The sequence below is a fragment of the Brassica napus genome, chromosome C7 (assembly GCF_020379485.1).
Source record: "Brassica napus cultivar Da-Ae chromosome C7, Da-Ae, whole genome shotgun sequence".
Taxonomy (NCBI): domain Eukaryota; kingdom Viridiplantae; phylum Streptophyta; class Magnoliopsida; order Brassicales; family Brassicaceae; genus Brassica; species Brassica napus.
The window spans coordinates 34,224,387-34,242,550 of record NC_063450.1 but is presented as its reverse complement, the minus strand read 5'-3'; the positions used below and the strand labels follow the sequence as shown (position 1 = coordinate 34,242,550).

The following is an 18,164-nucleotide window of genomic DNA, read 5'->3' as shown; positions in this document are numbered from 1 at the left end:
ATGGTTCAATTAAATGTAGACATATTTACTAATTTAAAACTTAGAGCACGATTATCCCAAAGATCCATTTAGGGTCTTTTATTTTTTTAATACTTTTAAGTAGTAAAAGTGAGTTAAGAGATAACATTAAGAAACCCGAACATTTATGTGCTGCAAGTCTCTTGATTAATGGTTCTTAAAAAAATAAAATTTATTAAATATTTTTTTATTAAACTTAAATTTTTTGATTAAATAAAACATATTAAAAGATAACATTTTAAACATAAATTTTTAAATAAAAACATAAAAACAAAGATTAGTAAAATAAACGATAATAGTTTGAAAGAAGCATCCGAGCTCAGTTGTTGTCTTCATCACGTCCAAATTTATGCTATACATGTTCAACCAAATCATCTTTCAGTTGTTGATGCATCTGTCTATCACGAATTCTAGTTCGAACACCCATCATATTGGTGATATTTGTAGGGATATTTGTAGAATATGTGAGATCCACATGTGAACTTCCGGTGTGTTCTCCTTATTGGAACTCTGAAACATCAAATTGAGTGTATCCACCCCGTTCGTCTTCTACTATCATATTATGGAATATGATACATGCTCTCATAATCTTCTCAATTTTGAATTTATCCCAAAAAATGCTGGATTTTTAACAATAGCAAAGCGAGCTTCTAATACTCTAAAAGCACGCTTGACATCTGTTCGTACAGCTTCTTTACGTTGAGCAAATAAAACTGCTTTCGGCCCTTGTTGTATTGGAATAGATTGGATAAAAGTTGCACATTTCGGGTAAATACCTTCGGTTAGATAGTAAGTCATATGATACTCTCTTCCATTGATAGAGTAAGTGACTTGCGGAGCTTGACCCTTTATTATGTCATCAAAAACAGGTGAGCGATCAATAACATTGATATCATTTAAGGTACCTGGAGGTCCAAAAAACGTATGTCATATCCAAAGATCATATGAAGCAACCGCCTCTAAAACGAATGTTGGTTTACTCGAACCACGAGAATATTGTCTTTTCCAAGCGATGGGACAATTTTTCCACTCCCAATGCATACAATCGATACTTCCTATCATCCCGGGAAATCCACGATGCTCTCCAATATCAAGTAGACGTTGAAGATCAGCCGGTGTTGGTCTTCTTAGGTACTCATCGCCAAACAAATAAATTATTCCTTCCACAAAATTCTCCAAACATGACCGAGTTGTCGTTTCACCGAGCCTGAGGTATTCGTCGACCGTGTCAGCTGCAGTACCATATGCCAAGACACGAATAGTTGCCGTACACTTTTGGAATGTAGAGAGACCAAGCCTTCCAAGACCATCTTTTTGTTGGCGAAAGAATTGAACTTCGTTGGAGAGTCAATCAACAATGTGCATAAACAATGGCTTGTTCATTCTAAAACGTTGTCGGAATAAATTTTCAGAATATGTTGGAGTTTCACTGAAATAATCATTTCATAAACGTACATGACCTTCTTCACGATTTCTTTCGATATAAACTCTTTTTTTCTTTTTTTCCTTCCTTCTTCTTGATCACCATAATTAATGGAAAAATTCTCGAAGGCTTGATCAAAATGTTGATCAAAATATTGATCAAAAGTATCATCAATTGATCCCTCAAAAATGTTATAAGAAAAAGATGCCATATAGAAATTGTGATCCCTCAAACTTGTTTTGATCAAAATGTGTTTGCTCATTTGGTATGGTGAAAAAGAGAGAAAGTGAATTTTTTTTTATCTAAATTTTTGGTGAGAAGGATAGAACATGAGATCAAAATGTTTTGCTCATTTGGTATGGTAAAAAGGAGAGAAAATGAATTTGTTTTGATCTAAATGTTTTGCTCGTTTGGTATGGTGAGAGTACACAAGTCACTAGTAACCAATGAGCGTACACAAGTCCGTGACTACACAAGATTACAAGCTTCTTGATACACAAGTCTAGACTACACAAGTACTAGACTACACAAGAATACAAAAGTGAATACACATGAGGACACAAGTCCGTGAATGAGACTACACAAGTCCGTGACACACATGAGGACACAAGCCCATGATTCTTCCACTCTTTCAGTCTTTCACACGGTACCTGAAACAAAGAACAACATGTATCAATAACCAGATGTATCTTAACAACAAGAACCACAACAACAAGTAACAAGAAGTTCAACATGAAACATATATACTAATCAGAAACTTAAGCAACAAGTTACACTTACACAGAAACTACAAGGTAGAGAAACTTAAGCAACAAGATAAACTACATAACAGAAACTCCATGACAATAACGAGAACAAGCAACACAAACTTAAACCACTAAGACAAACCGATACTTAAACTAATTAGACATCAACTCATTAATGAGTTTCTTCTTCAAAGCTTCTTCATAATCCGCTAGTGGTCCTTGTTTAGCAATGAGATTGTCAAGTAGCTTTATCTTAGACAGTCTTTCTTTCAAAGCCAAATCATGCTTCTTGATGCTCCACATTGTCTGAAACTCACACAGCTCCTCATCAACTATTGTCTTCTTAGAACGGGCTTTTGCTGCCTTAACACCCGGGGGATGGTTTGTTCCTTCATCATCGTCAGCAGAATCTTCTTCATTTGCTTTAGAGCTTGCTGAATGTGAACAATCCCCACACTTCCTCTTTTTGGAGCTTCCATCATTTTTAGCCGTAGACAGCTCACACCACTTCTGGTCATTACGCAACTCTTTCCAAGCATGCTCAAGGGTGCACTTTTTTTTTATAGCTGGTGAAGAAGATTTCGTGGGCTAGTTTGAGAACATCATTCTCATTTTGACCACTGCTTTTCTCTCTGGTTGCAGCTTCATATGCTCCACAAAACTTGCAAACCAAGTCATTGATCTTGTGCCAACAATTCTTACAGTGAGATGCCTCTCTCTTTTCTCAGCCAGCAAGCTTAGGACTAGCCGAGAAGTATGCAACAATTCTTTTCCAGAAAGCAAGAGACCTTTGCTCATTCCCTACTACGGGATCTTTGCTCGTGTTTAACCAGAAGCTGATGAGCACTACATCGTCTGTTAGCGTCCACGTCCTTTCTTTGCGACTGGCTTGAGTGTCTTCATCAAAGTATGAATCTTCGGTGCCTTGGCTGCCTAAGAAGGGAACTTGCGATGAAGATAGTGAAACACTATCTGAAACGTCACCAAAGACTATATTTTGTTGATTGTTAAGTAGTTCAACAAATTTTTACAGACTCGCTAAATGGATTAAAACCCATTTCCGAAGTCAAAGAGAAAATAAATAACATATAGGAATATGTTGGAGTTGGAAGAGAAGGAAAACATTTTAAAGATGGAAAAGAGAAATAATATATAGGAATCTGCTGGAGTTGGAAGAGAAGGAAAGAGTTTTAAAGAGGGAACACATACTCGAATTCAACACTCAAAACAACTAACAACTAACAAATTCGAGTTGACATATATCTAACTTCAATTAATTACCCTTTCACAACCATAATCAAACACAAAGCAAGTAATTTATTATCGACAATTCAATTCATTTTCAAACACAAAACAAGTCATTTACCTACCTAACTCAACCACACACAATCTTTTTTTTCATTTCAACAGATCAAAGAGACCATCACTTCTATTTATTACCAACATCAATGCCAACAGACCAAAACATTAACTACCTAACTCAACCATAAAGCTTTCAATGACTTTAAAAGATGAAGACATTTACATGTATTGCTCCAGCAAATGCACTCCTCTGCTTTGACGATCCTTCCTCATCTACCTTGATCCATGCGGTTCAACAGACAAACACACAGAAACAAAGCAAAAATGAGTAACAAGGCAAGGAATCAAATTCATGACACTCTATTCAATTCAGACCAGAAGCTAAATTATATAATTGAACTCTTAAACAATTCAGACCAGAACCATTCATGACACTCGATTCAGTTCAGTTACGGATCAATTGGTGTACATTGTGATGTAACTCTTAAATCAATATCCACTAACCACAAATCAATTGGTGTACATTGTGACACTAAATTATATCAATTCAGAGCAGAAGCTAAATTATATCATTTCAGACCAGAGTTGAAAGAGTAACACTAACCTCTATTGCATTGTACTTCTTTGCCAACGTTAACCTTGCTCTTCTGTCTCTTGATCCATCCATCCATCTGACGTCACAAATACATAAACAAAAAAAAATTAATCAAGAGACAGAAGAGACACAACATATCAATTCATTTCATACAACCTTTCGTTTTGATTTCCTCGAGGAGAGCTCCGGGCCGGAGAAAGAGGTGAAGTGATTCTTCATCGAGGTGAGCCGTCGAGAGAGAGATGGAGGTTTTTCATCCTCGAGGAGATCGACACTGAGAGTCGCCGGGAGATTCATCGCGGAGTCGTCGATGAGAGCGAGAGAGAGAGATCATCTTTGAGGAGAGATCACCGGAGGAGATCACGGAGGCGAGATCACAGAGGAGAGATCACAGAGGCGTCGAGGAGAGATCATCTTCGAAGAGAGATCACGAGGAGAGATCACGGAAGAGAGATCACGGAGAGATCATGGAGGCGTCGAAGAGAGATCAACTTCAAGGAGAGATCACGGAGGCGTCGAGGAGAGCGAAAGACACGCGGATTGATTCCGTCGAGAGACATCATCAACTGATTCCGGCGAGGACAGGTCATCGTCGTTTCAGTCGACGAGAGATCACCATCGAATTCGTCGAGAGAGAACATGAGATAGAAGCGGAGTCATCGAGAGAGACATAAGGCGACACTTTCATTTTCTGAGAGAGAGAGAAAGAGACGCGGAGAGTTGAATGCCCAACACGTGTCTCATAAGACACGCCTCTTGCGAGGCTTAATTAAGAGCCGTGCCTTCTCTAGTTACATCATTTTCTTTTTTTAAAAAAAATCTTAAATACTTTAAGCAACCCCTTAAGCTACCGGGTTAATGCTGATCTAAAAACCGGTTCTTCAAATGGCTCCTGCAAAAACTTTTTTCTGACACATTTTTTTCTTTTTCATTTTATTTATTTATTTATATTGGTTAGAAACCCATCAAATTTACTGTTGGGGTTGGCCTTATGGAAAACGAAGCAGTATTTTCGTATAAAAATAGGTTGTCAACTTAAGAAGACAGATTTGGTGGGAAAAGACAAAACCTTTTCTTCAGCAAGAGTCTTCCAAAGTTTTTGCTCAAAATAGGCTCGGTCAATGAAACAAAGCCCATCGAGCCTACAAAACCATCAACGGCTACTTTAGAACAGTAAAGCATTGCATCTGCTAAAAAGCATATTTTAACTCCGTGTCACATCTTATGGGCCCAGATAAGCCCATACGATATTATTACTGTTTAGAGTCGTCGTTTCAAAATGAAGATAAGATGTTCTGATAAATCTCTTTCAGGTCTTAGAGACATAACCATCTCACGCTAAAACCTCTCGCTCCTCGTTTCTCATGGCGACTGTTCTCTCCACATCAGTCGATGTCTGCTTCAACCCCCAATATTCAGACACAAAGAAGCACAGTCTCTTCTCAAAGCCTTCTTCTTTACGACAATCTCGTACCAGAAAGCTCAACATTTCCTGCAGCTCCACGAAGCAACCCAAAACCCTAGAAGAAGAGCCAGTCACCAAAACCCCATCTCTCTCCGAGCAGCTCAAGCCTCTCTCCGCGACGACACTCAGACAAGAGCAGCAAACCCATGTCTTGTCCAAACCCAAATCCGTCTGGGTCAATCCCACAAGACCCAAAAGGTCAGTCCTTTCACTCCAGAGACAGAAACGCTCTGCCTACTCTTACAACCCTCAGATAAAGGATCTTAGGGCCTTTGCTCAGAAGCTCAATAGTTCTGGTTTCACCGAAAAGTCTGAGTTTTTAGCTCTTCTCGATGAGATTCCTCACCCACCAGATAGAGACAACTCGTTGCTAGTGCTGAACAGCTTAAGAGAATGGCAGAAGACTCATATCTTCTTTGACTGGGTCAAAGCCAAGAACTTGTTTCCCATGGAGACGATATTTTATAACGTCGCTATGAAGTCTCTGAGATTTGGGAGGCAGTTTCAGCTTATAGAGGCAATGGCGCTTGAGATGGTGGAGGATGGTGTTGAGCTTGATAACATCACTTACTCTACCATCATCACTTGTGCTAAAAGGTGCAACCTTTACGACAAAGCTATTGAGTGGTTCGAGAGAATGTACAAAACTGGTTTGATGCCTGATGAGGTCACTTACTCAGCGATTCTCGATGTTTACTCCAAGTCAGGGAAAGTTGAGGAGGTTCTTAGTTTGTACGAAAGAGCTGTGGCTACGGGGTGGAAGCCTGATGCTATAGCCTTCTCTGTGCTGGGGAAAATGTTCGGTGAGGCAGGAGATTACGATGGGATAAGGTATGTGTTGCAAGAGATGAAGTCTATGGATGTGAAGCCTAACGTGGTTGTGTACAATACTTTGTTGGAGGCTATGGGGAGAGCAGGGAAGCCTGGTTTAGCGAGGAGTTTGTTTAATGAGATGCTCGAGTCTGGTTTGGCTCCGAACGAGAAGACTTTGACAGCTCTTGTGAAGATTTACGGGAAGGCTAGGTGGGCTAAAGACGCGCTTCAGCTTTGGGAGGAGATGAAGGCGAAGAAGTGGCCTATGGATTTCATTTTGTACAACACGTTGTTGAATATGTGTGCTGATATTGGATTGGAGGAAGAAGCGGAGAGGCTGTTTGATGATATGAAGGAGTCTGGGGGATGTAAGCCTGATAGTTTTAGTTACACAGCGATGCTGAATATATACGGGAGCGGTGGGAAAGCTGAGAAGGCTATGAAGCTGTTTGAAGAGATGTTGGAAGCTGGGGTTCAGGTTAATGTGATGGGTTGTACCTGTTTGGTTCAGTGCTTAGGGAAGGCTAAAAGGATCGATGATTTGGTTAGTGTGTTTGAGACGTCGGTTCAGAGAGGAGTTAAGCCTGATGATAGGCTTTGTGGGTGTCTTCTTTCGGTTATGGCCTTGTGTGAGAGTGGTGAAGATGCTGAGAAGGTTATGGGTTGTTTGGGGAGAGCTAATCAGAAGCTGGTTGCATTTGTGAAGCTCGTCATAGACGAGAAAACTGAATTTGAGACGGTGAAAGAAGAGTTCAAGTTAGTGATAAACGGGACTCAAGTGGAGGCAAGAAGGCCCTTCTGCAACTGCTTGATAGACATATGCAGAGGCAAGAAGCAGCAGGAGAGAGCTCATGAGCTTCTTTATTTAGGAACACTTTTTGGTCTGTACCCGGGTTTACACAACAAGACCGTTAAAGAATGGAGCTTAGACGTGAGGTCGTTATCAGTCGGTGCAGCTGAGACAGCTCTAGAAGAGTGGATGAGAACGCTTGCCAACATTGTTAAACGCCAAGAGGATCTTCCCGAGGTGTTCTTGGCGCAAACTGGGACAGGAACTCACAGATTCTCACAGGGCTTAGCAAACTCTTTCGCCTCTCACTTGGAGCAGCTAGCTGCACCTTTCAAACCGAGTGATAGGGCGGGTGTCTTTGTCGCTACAAAGGAGGATTTGGTGTCTTGGTTGGAATCTAAGTTTCCACCTTTAGTTGCTTCTCAAGCATAATACGTTATCCATCTGTTATCCCAAACTAAAAAGCAACATTATTTATACTGTAATAGCATATTGAAGATTCAATATTTTTGTATCATCACAGGGAAGAAGGAATCAAATTAGTTATTTGCAATCTTTGTCTTTGCTTTTCTTCAAATGATTTGAACTTTCCTTAAAGATTCATGCAAAAAGCTCTCAACTCACAAAAGTAAACAACATTTCCATCAGTCTAAGCTGTCTTACACACACACACACACACACCTCTCAGCTATTATATTAGAGGATTCTTCTTACTTAGCTTAGCAGCGCCAACTATTCTGTCGCTTGGCATCATATGCTGCACCATCGCTAAGCATATCTTGAGCATCACTCTCCATTCCGAGCTTGGAGAGTGCTAAAGCCTGCAAGTAAAAAGCTGTGGGCCATTCAGGTATGCACACCTGAGCCTGCATTGCATCTCTAAGCGCAAGCTCCTGTTGGTCTGTCATCAAGTAGGAGAAAGCACGTCTGGCGAAGACCGTTGCAGAAGGAACCGGCATGATCCCCACCAACTAGAAACAGCAGATACCAGAGTTAGAGATTCTTAGCATGAAGAGTTATGGATTTGTTTTGTCTAACCTTTGAGTAGTATTCAATGGAGTTCTTGAAATCCTTGTCTCGGAAAGCAATGTCCCCAAACTTTTTCATGTTGAGCATTTCCTGAACTTGTTGTGTCCACTCTTGAAATGAAAGCTCGTTCTCTGCACCTTCTTCATCTTTGTACCCGGTTTTAAGCAAAATGTCGTGTACTGCCGCGAGGTCCATCTTTGAACAAGCCTTTCCCAGAGGAGAAAGCATAGTTGGTAATATCACAGCGTTCTTTGGCAAGCCCATCAACACATGAGAGGCGACCTAAGCAACAACAGTGAAACCAAGTCAACAATTTGAAGATATTGTCAGTTTCATGATATATTCTTATAAACCTCTTCTTTCTTTTGCAGTGGTGCCACTGCAGAGAGAAGAAACTTGGTGTCAGGTCGTTCTTTGGCCTCAGATTGAAGGCATTTTGAAGCAAGCTCAACTAGTTTAGTTGCATCATCACTCTCATATTGCCCTTCGAGAGATGAATCCATCAAAAGCAATGCGTTCTTCCCCCTTATTATATCAAGAGCCTGAATATGAACATCATCAACTCATTCATTTAAGATAACCATAGAGAAAATGTTCAGCTAATTGACATAAAAAACTGGAGGCACATTACATGGGTAGGTGGAATGTGTTTGCCGCTTAAAAGATCTAAAAGAATAGTTCCATAACTGAAGATCACACTTTCAGGAATGACTCTGCCTGCAAAAAGCAGAAACCTTTTAAATCTTCAAATAATGAATTGGTTTGTCTTCAAGATCAAGAATGTTACCTGTACGCAAGAACTCAGGTGGAGTATAAGCTAAGTTGGTACTATAGCTTTTACCATCTCTACTGTTCTTCATAAGACCAAAAGTAGACAAACGAGGATCACCTTCCTCGTCAAAGAGGATTCTGTATGCATTCAGGTCATGATATATCTTTCGGTTTTCGTTGTAGCAGTGATCAAGTGCTTGTGCAATATAGTCTGCGATTCGAACACGCATTTCCCATGGAAGTGGCTGCTTTTCCCCTGCAAACAAAAACATAAAAGAAGAGAGTAAAAAATCTAAACTGACTAATAACATAAAAGAAAGATGAGGCTCTTACAGTGAAAGAGATGCTTTGAGAGTGTATCATTAGGCATATACTCTGCTACCAACAACCTCTCGTCTCCTTCTGCGCAACAGCCAATCAAACTTACTAATCTCTTGTTTCTAAGCTTCCCAACACCAGTTGCTTCCACCTGTTTTAACAAGTCAACCAAAGTCAACACAAAAGAGTAAAATCCAACACAACTTTTGTGAACAGCATAGTCGGATCCTAGGATTAAAAAGCAGCTTTACACCCAAAGTCAAAAGCTTTTCTCAGACACAGGGAATCATATTCTCTTACAAAAAAGATGATGTCTTTATCCCTTTCTGTAACTAATAGCCACTCCTTTCCCTAGCCTATGAGATTCTACATTAATCATTCAATAAACAAGTTACCAAACAACAAATCCTGCATCAACCTTTCAGAGATTTCTTACCACAAATTGCTGAGCATCAGGCCAAGACTGCCTAGAGAAACGCTTGATGGCTACGAGATGGTTTCCTTCAAGCTTCCCTCTGTAAACCACATTGGGAGCTTTCTCTCCACCTTCAGAGACAATGCAGCTAGGGCTAAACCCATTTGTTGCTTTCCTCAGCTCATTCAGATCAAACTCTTTGAAATTTTGGTTCTCTTGCTCCACTTGGTCCCCATTCACTGTTTAAACACATAGCCCAAAAAGGCAATTAGTCTAAACAAGAGTTTAGTTCCAAAAAGGTAGAGACTTTACAACTTTTGTCTCTACTTTAAGCCTTAACAAACCTTAAACCCACAAATCAAAGCAAACCCATTTATAAAGAGGAACCAAATCTGCAGATTTAGCAGGGAGCAAAAGGAAATGTGAGTACTTGGAAGCTGAGAGATGAGTACCTGACTCTGGTTTGGTTGGAGCTGATGGATCATCAGAAGAAGGTAGATTAGCTGTTTTGGAATGTAAGCAACCCATCTTTCTCACTTTCTTTAGTTTTGTCTCACTTCAAAAAGCTTTGAACAAATTTGTTTTCCCACAAAGATAAGAACTTTGGATGGGAAGCAGAGACTAAAAGATAAAAGCTTTAAACTGAGGTTTTTTTCTGACTGGTTTATTGGATTGAGATAACAACAATGGTGGGATTTGATTTGGGTTTGGATTTGTGATATGTAAGCAGTTGAGGAGGCAGTAGAATATAAATTTCCCTGCACACTACTAATAAAGAAAATAATAAAATTTGAAAATTAAATAGTAAAAGGAAGTTGCTAGAGAGAGAGAGTGAAAAGATTTGAAAGTTAGCTTCAAAAGCTGCTGAGTTGAAAAAATAGAGGTGACAAAAAAAAGTCATGTGCAGAAAAAGATCTATTTTTTTCTGCTCAATAAGATTTTGCTTGCATATGCTTTTCCCTCGGTACTATACAAAAAAAAAAAAAAAAACTGGGTTTAGTTGTATTTTGTATAATTTAATGTGAATTACCGAAGTTTATACAAACTATATAAACATAAAAAAACATATGAATTATTTGAAAAAACAAAAAAATACCAGTTTTAGTTGGGAGTTGGGACAAAACAAAAGGGATTACATTACCAAAAAAAAATGTAGGTATTTTTTTCCTATTTAGTGGTGCTACTAATACAAGCGATTACATTACATGTTCCCGTAAATAATGCAAACAGTAGCTACATGCACAATAATTTTTCTGCCTAACAAACAATGGCGAAATTATAGCAGTTTGTTTGGTTTTTAACTTTTTATTGATCCATGAGATAAAGTTGTCAAGATGATTTGGTTTGTGTCACTCTTGCTACCTTTTAGGGGTTATTGGAACCAGAATTTGGAAAGAGTTTAGTGATTTTAAAAGTTGACAGATTTTTAAAAGTTTAGTAGAGTTAACAAATGTTTTCTAAATTTCTATCAAATATTTTGTATTCATTTCTATAGATTGTTATTGATTATTAAGAATTTGCATAATGTATGTTTTCAAAAAGTTTCTCCTTCTAATGTAATATATACAAAATATTTTAGTCAACAATGAATCTCGATGAGACACTAGAGTATTATTGTTTGGTGTGTTCACATAGGCAAATGCATTTTATGGTATTGGTTCTTTGTGTTATGGTTTGTTCTTTGCTTTGTTATGAAAATAGTCATTTTTATCTTCATATTACGTGACAAATTTTTATCAATCTTATTTTCATTGACATTTTTTTTGAGGCATCACTCTTACAAACGAAACATTATGTTTGAACACACAAAATACGAAACTAACCGACAAAGAGATCTTCTGAAAATAACAGGTCAAACAAGAAAAATATATCATACGGTATGTGAATGTTTTTATTACTACACAGATTTCAGAATTCTTATGAGTAGACATGATATTTTCAAAGTCTAGGCTTATGAGTAAAAATATAAAAAATTTAGCTCCCAATAACCATAGAATTTAATAGAATAACAAAATCAATAAAAACTAAACTTTTTGAATAACAAAAGATTTGAATGGAATTTAAAAGTCTTTAAACCAATAACAATGGATTTTGGAAAGATTTTAAAAATTCATAAACCAATAACAATAGATTCTTAAAATTTTATAATTCCTTAAGAATTCTTAAACTAATAACGCCTCCATATTTTCGCAATATTGTTTTTTTTTTTTGTTGATTGCTTACTTTTGCTATGAGTCTTTGTAGAAAGAGAATAGGTTACATTACATCACATGACATGTCTGTCATGGGGCACGTGCCACTAGCTTCTTGGGTTTTGAAGTTTACCGAAGATAGAATGTAATTATTTCGATTCACTCTACTTGTTTTCTTATACTCCATATATAGTAGAGATGTTATTTTATTTTAGTATAATACAATTTGAAATTTGTCAAATAAATAAGTACAGTTATAAAATGATTCTTTTCACACAAAAAAAGTCTTCGGCATTACTCAAAAGTACTCTTAAACAAACCCCATTCACCGACAAATTAATAACAATATCTGGTTTCGAATAAATACGAGTTTTATTATAATAAACAGATCTCTATATGATACTTACATGTCTGAATCTTAATGTTCAGAATAGTTTATCACGCTAACGTGGACCCTGAACAAAAAAAAAGAATCTTGGACCGAAGCATACACTAATCATATGGGAATTTCTCCAACAAGGCAAGGACAAAATAATAATGCAACCCAAGACTTCCTCTATTTTAATTGTTATCTTATAACGTTTGAAGTTTTTTATACTCCCTCCGTTTTAAAATAGATGATGTTTTAGAGAGTTTTTTGATGTTTTAGAGAGTTTTTTGATGTTTTCATATTTCAATGTATCTTTTAACTTTATCAAAAACTGTGTAACCAATCATATTTTATAGTATGTTTTGTGATTGGTTGAATAATTTTTAATTTATATTTTAATGATATTTTTTAGATAAAAAAACAAGTTTCTTAATATTTGTGTCATAACCTAAAATTTCATGTATTTTGAAACAGAGGGAGTATATATTATTGCACATTTTGAATTACTAATGTAATATTCTAAGCTTAGCCCCAAATTTTCATCCTCCTTTTTCACTTTCTTGCCGTAAACATTCAACTACAAGTCTACATACTCCTGTATTTGCCGAATCGTTATTAGATTGATAGGATCCAAAAAGCTTCAAAACCTGATCATTACGGGAAAATTTTGAAAATTGTAAATATATGGTCTAAACTGTATAACTTATAATTCTAGGCAAGTGCAATGGTGTTTTTGCATAGTGTCCAAAATGTTTTACAACTTTTTAAGAGTTTAAAGCATTTTTCCAAATTTTAGGGTTTTTTTTGCAAAAAAAACATTTGTTTGTTTCTAAATTATTAGAACTTGCATAGTATTATGAACCATATTGTGGATGGCTCGTAACCAAAAGATTATGATTTATAATCTTTTCATTTATCTATGACGGTGTAATCTCATATATAAGGAACCTCTACGTTATGAATATAGATAGACTTTTCCATTACTTTCACAACACGTTATCAACACGAAACTCTAAATCCCTAAGCTAATACCCAAATCGAAAAACCCTAAAACCCTAACTCTAGCCGGCGATCCGACGAACCCTAAACCCCAATCGCGTCTTTTGTTCCCGCATATGTTCCAGCTCGCGTCCCCGATCAGTTTCATCCCAAGGCGTTCCTGATCCTAACTCAGACGTTCGCGACCCGAGAGCAGCTCCAGCACGTGACCTCTTCCTCGTTCGCGACAGCATCAGACATCTTGCGTCCGACGATCAAGGCGTTCCCGATCAAGCAACAAAGGACGTCCGCGACCCGATAGAAGCGACTCGATCCATTCCAGCTCGCGTCCCGTTCGTGTCCAGCTCGCGGCTCAACTCCTTTGGTGGTCCGATTCAACAATCATCTAAGGTTAAAAGGTAATTCAAAACCTAAGAACCCATAATCGAACATGGATTGATTGATAAAGAATGAAACCTTAAAACTCTAATCTTTATGAATCAAAACCATAGGGTAATAGATCAAAAATCTTAGTTGAGTAAATCGAAGCTCTAAAAGTTCGATACCCCAAACCCTAAATCATGTTCCTACATGATTAAAACCCCAAATCGGTTTTTACAAGTTAAAATCCGATAAACCCTAACCCTATATCTATAAACTCTAAATAATATAAGTATCAGAATTAATTATACTATAATTATCAAATCACATATTAAAACCCTAATCGGATATTTTGAAATCAAAACTGTTTTCGGTTTTGATCATTGAGGTTTTAAATCTGATTGAATCTGATGTTATGTTGCTAGAATTGTTTGACCGTTAAATTGATAGATTTATTTTCTCATCCTGCTTGGTTAATTGTTCATCTGATTTAAAATTGTTTAAACCGACCAGCCTGTTAAAATATTGATTGAATCCGATAGGTTGCTAGCTTGTTTTGCTTATATAATCCGATAGGTTGATAGATTGATTGAGGTTTACTTGTTTAAAATCTGAATGATCTGATTGCATGATTCTTGAGGTTTAATATCATCTGCTAGGAATGATAGTTTTGTAATCTGATCTGTTTTAAATAGAAACCCTAAATAATCTGTATGATAGATTATATTGATCTGATTTGGATGTCTTTGAGAATTGAGAATCCGTATGCTAGGTTGATAGATTCATGATAAAATCTAATGTCTTGAGGTTTAAGATTGTATGCTAAGTTCGATTAAATTGATTGATTTGATTATATGTTTTTGAGGTTTGATAAATTCGGATACTAGATAAATTATTTGCACATGGTTTATGCTAAATACCAATCAGCCTTGAAACTGATTCATTGAAATTCATGCTTGAAATCTATATTGTAGTATTGCTAAAATCAGCTTTGAAACTGATTCATTGAAATTTATATTGCTAAAACCAGCCTTGAAACTGATTGAGTGATTAATAAATCTTTTTACTAGTCTTGCTAAAATCCATTGATTGTTAAACCCTAATTGCATGATTAATTGAATCCGTTTTTGCTAGTAATATTATGAGCACATAGAAATAGTATTGCTGAGACTTGCTAGAAATTGACTGACTGATTAAATGCCTTTAAGATTGATAGTTTCATTGTCCTCAAAAATTGAAATCTGAATTGATTGTTTTTAAGAGTAAGGCCACATGAAAATTATACCTCAATATTGAGTGATATATGATTTGAGATGTCGAAAATCAACCTGGATTTTGCTGCCCTAAATCTCTTTGGAGATAATTATTTACGGTGGGCAATGGATACAAAGATTATCCTAAAGTCAAAAAGACTTGGTGAATGTATCATAGAAGGCAATAATGCCGATGAGAAAGATTGATACAGTGCAATATTTAATTATTAGTCATCATCTTATTAAAAGTCTCAAAGATCAGTATCTGACTATAGAGAATCCTCTAGACCTTTGGACAGAGTTAAAATCGAGATATGATCACCAAAGAACAGTGTTATTACCAAAGACCCTATTTGATTGGAGGAATCCCAGAATCTAGGACTATAAGTCTGTGGATGAGTATATTGCTAACTGGACAAAATAATGAATTACTGATGAGAAACAATGAATTAAAACCTACTGGATTAACCCCATTACCTGATACCAATAAGGCCGCAGAAGAAAAAAAAAAGGTAACCACGTCCAGAATGATAGACCACACGGTCATGGCCGTGGAGGGTGGAAAGGACGTGGCCATGGCCACTATAACACATTTGGACGTGGGAATCACTATGGCAGAGGCCGTGGGTATCAACCCAATTTGAGCCATGGTCAAGGCAGTGGCCGTGGTATATCCTTTAAACCACAAAGCTCGACCAAATCAGTGTGCCATAGATGTGGAATGGGGAACCATTGGGCTAAGATATGAAGGACTCCCAAACATTTTTGTGACCTCTATCAAAGAGAGTCTGAAAGGGAAGAATCCTGAAACCCACTTGGTCTATAAAGATGGTGAAAATAATTTCGAACATGATCAAGATGATCTTATGGAATATGAGACTTATGATTGCCTAAAAGAATCAAGTTGATAATCTGATTTCGACATCAAACTTGTGTGATTCCTTTGCTTGTATGCTTTCTCTAATTTTTATCTCCTTGAATTTATTTCTATTACATTGTCTGCTTAGATTAAATGAATGAATGATTTTTCTATATGAGTACACTGAAAAACGCCAATATAAGTACTAAAGCAGGTATCGCCAGTCTGAAAGAAGACTATGGCTAGGCTAATATATTATTGCCTAAGGGTATGCATCTAGAAATCAGTGATGTCTTATATTCACCCAGCTCTAAGAACAAGAGCAGCCTATTGAGTTTTAAGGATATAAGAATGAATGGTTTCCATATTGAAACAATAGGCGAAGGAAACAAAGAGTTCCTTCAGATATATGTATAAATCCCCCATGGCCATAATAAGTCCTAAAGACTATACATGCATTCTCTACTGACCTAAACTATGCATATATCAGTATGATAGATGCTAAAAGCCTGCAAAAATATACACTTTATGGCACGACCGGGTTGGCCATCCTGGTCCAAACATGATACGAAAATTGATATTCAAAATGCACACATTAAAAGATAAGAAGAGTTATCCCAAAGAATCTCACGTATGTAGCATGTACACAAGGGAAACTCATTAGGCCATCACCAGTAAAACGGCTACGAGCCCCTTTTTCATAATAAAGACTATATGTCTAGATAATACTGGTGAATACATGTCCCAAGCATTTAAATGATTATGGTATGTCCATGGGGTAAGTGTGGACAATTATGTGATACATGTCCATACCAAGAACGGATAGACCACACGAAATTTACATGCACCTAAGTTAATACGCATCAGGCCATTTAGTGAGCATAGATATCCCCTATCATAATTATTAACGGGTCAAGAGCCAGACATACCCCATCATAAGACATTTGGATGTGCTGTCTATGTACTAATTGCTTCACCACAGAGAACTAAGATGGGACCTCAAAAGGAGGATGAAGATATATGTTGGATATGATTCTCCCACAATAATAAAGTACTTTGAGCCAACTATGGGTGATTATATTTGAGGCCAGGTACACGGATTATTTTAAGACCAGGAGGAGAAAAAATAATAAAGCTGGTAAAAGAATGGTAAAAGAAATAGAATGGAATCAACCATCAATGTCTTGGCAAGATCCTCGGACTAAAGAATGTGAAATAGACGTCCAAAGATTATACATTTACAAAGCTAGCTAATCAAATGTTAGACACATTTGCTGACCCGAAAAAGAATGACTAAGTCATATATAAATCAGCTTGTAAAGCGCCAACGAATTTGATGTCCAAGAAGAGACACAGTCAAGTTGCTACAGAGTCTAGACAATGTATGAAATGTGGTAGACCAATAGGTTCCAAAAGATAAGAATCCTCAGAAACAAAAGAAGCTGCAGAGAATGATAATCAAAATCCAAATCCGAGGTTACTAAGGAAACCATCCCAGACATGGAGATAAGGCCGGCCGGCTTTAAGGTACATGTACCAAACAATGTAGCTTGGGACGCCAAGCTGCAAAGTATTAAAGGTCCTGAAAATAATGAATCTTAATCGATTATATCATGTCTGGAACATAATGGAACCAATAAGGAATGTCGACATAAGATGATTTATTTGCATACAAGGTATCACTTGAATTTATGAATATAAGTGAGGATCATGAACCCACGTCAATATAAGAGTGCGCACTCGTAGAACAGATTGGATTGAATGGAAACGTGGGGTTAAATAGTTTAAATAAGAAATGAGTATTTGACCATATGATTAAGACGCCATATGATGTTAAAACCAGTGGATATAAACGGGTCTTGTGAGGAATAGAAATCGTGAGATATAAAGCTGATGTTGCACAAGGATTCTCACAAAGATCAGTAATAGATTATGAGGAGACATACTCCCATGTGGTGGATGCAACTACTTTTAGATTTCTCATAAGTCTGGCTATATAAGAGAGAAAATTAGACTTGCATCAAATTGATGTAGTGACTGCATATTTATATGGTCCACTGGATAATGAAAGTACTAGAGGGTATTGAGCTGAAAGTACAACAAGTTCTCGAGAACAATATTGATAATCATCAAAGTATATGATCTGAATATCCTAGGAACCTCTGGATACAATTTCCCAAACAATTGAATATCTCAAGAAAGAGTTTGAGATGAAAGATCTTGGAAAATAAAGTTTTGTTTGGGATTACAGCTTGAGTACATTAACAATGAAATCCTTGTGCATCAAATAGTATATACAGAAAAGGGTACTCAAGAGATTTAATATGGACCAGTCTCACTCATTATCTAGTACATGGGCGTGAGATCACTTGTTTTGGACACTGATCCATTCAGTCCAAATGTGGACGATAAAGAAGTCCATTTAGTCCAGAGATGGACGATGCAG

The 18,164-nt window shown here is 37.1% G+C and overlaps 3 protein-coding genes across 3 annotated transcripts; 1 reads left to right on the top strand and 2 right to left on the bottom strand.

Moving 5' to 3' along the window:
- Positions 1 to 2,340: 2,340 nt before the first annotated feature.
- LOC106407951 (glutathione S-transferase T3-like) lies at positions 2,341 to 4,381 on the bottom strand. Its single transcript, XM_013848790.1, has 4 exons — positions 4,241 to 4,381; positions 4,094 to 4,160; positions 2,936 to 3,177; positions 2,341 to 2,775 (listed from the first exon to the last, which is right to left on the bottom strand). Exons 1-4 carry the CDS (start codon positions 4,379 to 4,381, stop codon positions 2,341 to 2,343), a joined length of 885 nt encoding a protein of 294 aa, XP_013704244.1.
- A 989-nt stretch (positions 4,382 to 5,370) lies between these two features.
- On the top strand, positions 5,371 to 7,707 carry LOC106410388 (pentatricopeptide repeat-containing protein At5g46580, chloroplastic). The gene has a single exon (XM_013850882.3). It carries the CDS (start codon positions 5,449 to 5,451, stop codon positions 7,582 to 7,584), a length of 2,136 nt encoding a protein of 711 aa, XP_013706336.2. The 5' UTR covers positions 5,371 to 5,448; the 3' UTR covers positions 7,585 to 7,707.
- LOC106410389 (serine/threonine-protein kinase BSK2) lies at positions 7,677 to 10,498 on the bottom strand. Its single transcript, XM_013850883.3, has 8 exons — positions 10,138 to 10,498; positions 9,707 to 9,924; positions 9,286 to 9,421; positions 8,969 to 9,208; positions 8,813 to 8,898; positions 8,535 to 8,723; positions 8,191 to 8,463; positions 7,677 to 8,123 (listed from the first exon to the last, which is right to left on the bottom strand). The coding sequence occupies exons 1-8, from the start codon at positions 10,211 to 10,213 to the stop codon at positions 7,872 to 7,874; spliced, it is 1,470 nt and encodes a 489-aa protein (XP_013706337.1). The 5' UTR covers positions 10,214 to 10,498; the 3' UTR covers positions 7,677 to 7,871.
- Between the last annotated feature and the right edge of the window lie 7,666 nt (positions 10,499 to 18,164).

Excerpts from the sequence above, each read along its gene's own strand:
- LOC106407951 (XM_013848790.1), bottom strand. The coding sequence starts at position 4,381 with ATGAATCTCCCGGCGACTCTCAGTGTCGATCTCCTCGAGGATGAAAAA. Across the intron at positions 4,161-4,240 it reads CGAGGAAATCAAAACGAAAG|ATGGATGGATGGATCAAGAG; the intron begins GTTGTATGAAAT and ends TTGTGACGTCAG. Across the intron at positions 2,776-2,935 it reads GAATTGTTGCATACTTCTCG|CCCACGAAATCTTCTTCACC; the intron begins GCTAGTCCTAAG and ends TTCTCAAACTAG.
- LOC106410388 (XM_013850882.3), top strand. The coding sequence starts at position 5,449 with ATGGCGACTGTTCTCTCCACATCAGTCGATGTCTGCTTCAACCCCCAA.
- LOC106410389 (XM_013850883.3), bottom strand. The coding sequence starts at position 10,213 with ATGGGTTGCTTACATTCCAAAACAGCTAATCTACCTTCTTCTGATGAT. Across the intron at positions 9,209-9,285 it reads CTCAAAGCATCTCTTTCACT|GGGAAAAGCAGCCACTTCCA; the intron begins GTAAGAGCCTCA and ends TTTTGTTTGCAG. Across the intron at positions 8,464-8,534 it reads CACTGCAAAAGAAAGAAGAG|GTCGCCTCTCATGTGTTGAT; the intron begins GTTTATAAGAAT and ends GTTGTTGCTTAG.